The sequence below is a fragment of the Stegodyphus dumicola genome, chromosome X1, assembly GCF_044657685.1.
Source record: "Stegodyphus dumicola isolate Sdum_Otavi_A_Nest chromosome X1, ASM4465768v1".
In the NCBI taxonomy this organism is placed as follows: domain Eukaryota; kingdom Metazoa; phylum Arthropoda; class Arachnida; order Araneae; family Eresidae; genus Stegodyphus; species Stegodyphus dumicola.
The window spans coordinates 205,026,392-205,032,391 of NC_140780.1; the positions used below are offsets into that span (position 1 = coordinate 205,026,392).

At 34.1% G+C, this 6,000-nt stretch overlaps 1 protein-coding gene across 2 annotated transcripts in view; it reads left to right on the forward strand.

Moving 5' to 3' along the window:
- LOC118185630 (NAD(P)H oxidoreductase RTN4IP1, mitochondrial-like) overlaps positions 1-5,437 on the forward strand; it is a 64,543-nt gene extending 59,106 nt beyond the window's left edge. For both annotated transcript variants that reach the window (XM_085808146.1, XM_085808147.1), the window contains 2 exons: positions 1,629-1,724; positions 4,994-5,437. In XM_085808146.1, coding sequence (XP_085664272.1) covers positions 1,629-1,724; positions 4,994-5,116 — 219 coding nt within the window. In that variant the 3' untranslated portion in view covers positions 5,117-5,437. The remainder of the gene's footprint in view (positions 1-1,628; positions 1,725-4,993) is intronic.
- The last annotated feature ends 563 nt before the right edge of the window (positions 5,438-6,000 follow it).

Genomic DNA, 6,000 nt, shown 5'->3' on the forward strand with positions numbered 1-6,000 from the left:
CCGCTGCAGAAATTTGTGGGGATTAACCAAAGAAACATTTCCCATTGGAAAAGTGTGGACTGTTTTTCTACTCAGGCGTATCCAACTCTACAACACGGGTTCATGGTTGGCGAAAGGACTGTAGATTCAACATTAAGGCAAATAGGACTTTTTATTAAAGTTTTCAAACACTTTATATAACGGATGTTGGAATTTCGGTAATCCAAAATTCTTTAAAGTTTAGCAGAAAACTAAAATTCAAAACATATGGGTATTATGAGTTGCGGTTTGTAAAAAAATAAATCGTAAGAAGAGGAGTTTTCTTTTCTTTTTCGTTCCCCCCTTTTTTAAGGCAATAATATTTAGTTCAAATGCCTAGCAAGAGAAGGTGCTGCACTATACCAACAGTAACAATCACACTCAGAGTACGCCTGAAAACATTTTTCAGCCGTGGCATATACCGTGGCATATCAGAAAAAATCCGTGGCATATACCGAAAGCTCGTGTTTAGCGTATTCGCCAACAAAATACATATTATTCAGTAGATTATCAGAGCTCTTCTGACTGTGATCTTTACTGTTTCCGTGAAAGCTTGAAATAAATATGCTAAAACCTCCCTCTTCCCTGTAATTCATTTTCATGACAAACACGCTCCATTATTCCTAATTTTTCTACTTTTATACATTTTTTGAAATTTTTAACTTTGAGCCAGGTTGTTTATATATAATGAAAATTTTCATATAGTGATGCAAAGCATGATGACAGAGCTTGTACGTAAAGAAATTGCATCATACGTACAATGGAAACAGTGCTGAATTTAGCGCGTCTAGAACTGACTAGTGGCATTTCATCGGAGCTGGTTTCGCAAATTAAGTATGAAGAACTTTTTCATAAAATGGCTATTTCAATTAAAAAAAAAAAAAAATATATTTAGAACAAGAAAAAACGAACAACAGTCATTTATTTTTATTTACTACAGATACTTTTAAAACTATTATCCAATTATTGAAAATGACACAACTTTGAATAAATTTTGCATAATATACTTAGGCGATATTTCGGTATTAGCTACAAACCAAATATGATGAAGATAGCATTGTTTTTAGGAGAGTTGATAAGACTTTTCAGACAACTCATTAATTAATGTAAATCACAGCATTTAATATTTGTTCAGATTAAAATTTAAACGTGTTTCAATTAAATGAATGTACACAAATTTTCTGAGCGAAAAACTAGAGAAAAGCTAAAACAATTGATTACGCTTATGCATAAAATTCTATTCGTTAAAATACGGAAAATAAATTTTTGAAGCATTAGCATTTTCCTTCTACTGGGATATTCTTTATAGTATTTTTAATATCCTTGAGCTATTTTTAGATGTATTTCTTATGCAGAAATTTCAGTTTCAAATAAGCTTTTTATATACAGCATACAAAATGATGAAAATTATTGCAACTGGAAATATAAAGCTTCATGAAGAAATTAGAAGGAAATTACAGACAGCATTTTCGCTGGTAGATGATCACAAATTAACTACATTCCTTCATTGTCTCACGTAGAATTTCCACAAATTTATATTGAATCCTCATGATTATGTTTCAGACATTTTTGAGTGGCAGATTTCTAATTTATATTCTAATATTTTTCAGGTGAAGAATAGTGCATATTCTCAATTTTGGTGGGATCATTTTTCATACGATAAGAAGTGCTTAAATAAAACTTCAGCTTTAATAGAAGAAGAAAAGGTAAGGTCATTTAGTTTTATACGTTATTCGTACACAAAACATGTAAATAGAATGGTACAGGTAACAGAAAATCTAACTGCGAATAAGAAGTTAACCCTCCGAGCGTTACGGGATTAGCCCTAAAATTTCAAAGTTCTTCAAAATGTCGTGAACAAATGGTATTTTCTTGATTATAATTTAAAAAAAAACGACTCTCTCACTTTGTACCTTGATTCCCTTTCTACCAAAAAAATAGAAACTTCCCTTTATGAGTGAATTTCTGAGGAATCAATGATGAAGTAAAATCATTATGTGAATCATAAAAGCAAATCAACGTAGTAACAAGATAACGTACTTTTCGTGAGAATAACAGCGTTATGTATTATACATGAACTGAAATATTGTGAACTGATATAACCAAATGTTTTTCTTAATCTAATTATGCAAATAAAAAGTTCTTGAATGTAATAATGCAAATAGAATGTTCTATAATGTAAATAACTATAACTCGGATAAAACCAGTTTGAATATGTTATCATTAAAACCTGTAACTAAAACGGTTAGAAAATTTTGATTTACTCGGCATATCCCACAGGGCAGAGTACTCAGCATATTATACAGTGGTATGCATATTTTTAGGCAAATTGGACAGTCAGTCTTCCTTCGGTGTTTCTCTTTCATTACCGTAACTATCAAATTTAATAAAGCTTGCTTAAAAATAATGTTGCTATAATGTGTACTACTTCTTAAATTAAAACTGCATCAAATTCTTCAGACATTTTTCGTTTAGTGTTAATAATCAAAGATTACGAAGTGGAAAGACTATATGATAAGACACAAATAAACTGCTTCTTATTAACTGACAGCAAGACATATCAGCTGCTATTTTATATAATGTTCTAAAAAAATATCTCACAATAGATTTCGCAGTTTCTCAAAGCATCCTTCATACATAAGATCTAATTTAAAAAGAGAGATAAAGATTTCGATGCCTAGCAGAAGCTGAATGGATAAAACTCCGAAAAGCAAACAGTTCGTCCCATATCCCGTTTCCGCGTTCTAAATGGGCTAGGTGCATAGGAAGTCCAGTCTGAGATCCCCTCGTGTGTAATATAAATAAGAGTCAGCTTGCCTTAGAAAGTGTTTCACGTAGGCATTTCTTTTCTGGGAAGGCAGTCCTCGTATACTTTGCCTAGGAAAGAATACAAGGAAATTTTGGTTAATCGATATAACGGAATAATCACGAGAAAAGTGTACAGAAAATCCCACAGCCTATCAAGCTTTTTCTCTGTAGGCATTTTAAGATATCGAAATTTACATTAAAAGAAATCAAAAGCTACTCATTGCATGAGTTAAAAATTAAAATCAGGAAACTTCAGTTTATAATTTTAATATCTCGAAGAAGATTAATTAAAAAAGTACCTTTAAAAATGGTGTGGGGGGAATTTAAAAAAAAAAATCTGCGATCTGATTGCTATATTTGAATTTCAGTTTAACACTTTAAGCAGTTTAAAGCTAAAGAATTATAATGCGCCTGATAGAGAATGAATACCAAGAAAGTCGAGACACAGAACGTAACATGATCCACTAATCAGCCAGAACAATATGGTCGGTCCCGCACCGTGCGAACGAGCTTCCCGGGATAATACAAATAACAGATAACAAAGTAGAACTGTTAACCTAACGACTGCTTGGCATACTGAGACACCATTTAGTCAATTACATATGCGGATAATTAAGAAGGCTGCTGAATTTAGCTACTGAATCATGAAGGTTAAATTGTGTGATCGATGTCTCCGAAACGGAACGGGCGTGTGTGAACAGCTTGAGCTGTTGTTAGCACTTGTGAAATGGGGATGACGGAAGATGAAATTTATAGAAGACGCCGAGGCTTTGGACGTCCACGCCAGCTAAAAGAATGCGTTCTGCTTCAGAGACTGTTCTGCTTGGCGAAAGCAAACAGGCAGCTGCAGGTGAATGACCTCACAACTGAATACAAAGATGCAGGTACAAGTGGTATTTCAGCACACAATTCATGGGACTGTTAAAATACACGACTCTGCAGCAGATGACCTTCTCATGTGCCTCTCAATCCAATGTCATCGATATTTACGACCCATGACTGGATCACGCAACAATGGAAAAGAGTTACCTGTTTGGATGAATCTCAGCTGTTTTTTCTACATCACGTCGATGGCCATATACTGTCTATCACGTTAACAGTGTTCTGCGGGAAGTAAACAGCCGATGTTTGGAGGTATTATGCTTTGGGGGACGTTCTTATGGTCGTCCCTGGGACCAGTCGTTGTTGTACACATACCATGGCAGCTGCGGACTATATGAAATGATTGTTCTTCAGTTACACCCTTTCAGGGCATGTGTCTTGTCCACTGGAAATGGTCTCTTCCAGCAGGACAACATTCCTTAGAACAAGGCCGGACTACGCTGCAGTAGTTTGAGGAATATGCAATAGATGATATAATAGCGTAATGTAACGACCAAAAAAATTTAGACTCCGGTAAAGATGTTTCAGACTTCAAAATTAATTCAATCTGAACAAAATATACTAAGATCTTCTTCTAAGAGTTAAGATCTTTCCTATTATAATGTATTGGATAATTTCTGTGCAAGTTTCTCCCACTATTTAATTTTAATGGAACGTATGTTCAATTATTTCAGAAGGCGCTTTTATAAACAGATTGAAATACCAGCAAGCAGGGCCGGATTAAAACTTTTATAGGCCATAAGCACATAAAAGACTTTGGTGGCCCCCCTGCATTTACGCCAATTTCTCTTCCTTTTTTTCCTTTCTAGATCTCGGTTTACGCAGTACCAAACATTCCATACTATAATCGGCGACGGGAAATTTTGTGGCACCTGTATTCCTTGATGCCCCATTGCACGTGCTTATTTTGCTTAATGGTTAATCCAGGTCTGTAAGCAAGTCAAGAATCAAAGAACGCAACAAATTATCATCAATATCATGATTTCTAGTACAGTTTCTTGCTTCCAAAATGCAGTTAAAATGTGGAGCAAAGCATTTGAAAATTACCTAAAATATACGGCAACTGATACATTTTAATGTCTTAGCTTGAGTTTCCTCTCCCATAATTAAATTTTGTCAAAAAATCACATTCCCTATAACTGAGTTTACTGAAGCTAATTTCAAAAAGATCAAAATGATTTTCAGAAAATAATGAAATAACCTTTTTATGATCCTGCTATTATCCCACTTTAATATTACTGTAGGAAAATTCTGTGTTATGAAATAAACGTTTTATTTTCCTTAGATTCACCCAATTGTTGAAAGAATATATGACATGGATGACGCGCTTAGTGGATTTCAACAACTTGCACAATATGAAAACGTTGGCAAAAATGTTCTAAGGATCTCCACCGCAAAACTATCTTGAAAAAAGAAAAAAATATATATATTAGTAAAATATTATACAAACTTTGGAGCGAAAGGAACTGGAAAGGAGCCAGGAGTCACCCAAAGAAGGAATAATAGTAGGAGAGAAATATTATACTAGAGATTTGACTGCATTTTTTCATTTTCAATAAGTAATACATTATTTCCCCAATATCTAGTAAAGACTCTGATGTTGGTGCTTGGCATGTAAAGTAAATTATATAGTAGAAAGTAAGCTGTATTTTTAAATTATGATAGCTGCAGACTGTAAAGACTGAATGTAATGTTTTTGTTAATAAAATTGTTCTGCATGAAATAAAAATTTACTTTTAAAAAATTATCCACAAAGTACAACATTCTAGAAAATGTCGATTATTTCGATAGTAACTTGATGGAAGACACTAAGACGAACATCTCCATTTAATTAATTAAATCTTAAATTAACACTTAATCTTTATTTTATTGGTAATATTTCTTTATAATCTTTGTAATATTCAATACTGTCACAGCAGCCGATCACACATAATTACACTGCTGGTCATTAAAATTGCTACACCAGGAAGGAAAACAAATAGCTAAATCTTATTTATTGTATATATTTCGCATAATAGAAGGATACATGATTAAATTTGCAAGGGTGCTTTGGGGTACACAGCAACCAAAATTTAGTACATAGAGCTGGCACTCTGGCAGCAGCAACAGCTGTAAGCAACGGTAGCTGGAGAGTGGTGGAATGCCATTCTCTCAGCAACCAATGACCAGATGCAGTGGCGTAGCGATGGGGGGCAAGGGGGTGTATGATGCCCCGGGCGCCGCTCACAAAGGGGCGCCAAATGGTCTCCAAACAAGATTTTCCGGAAAATTTCAGTTTTCATTTTGATCGAT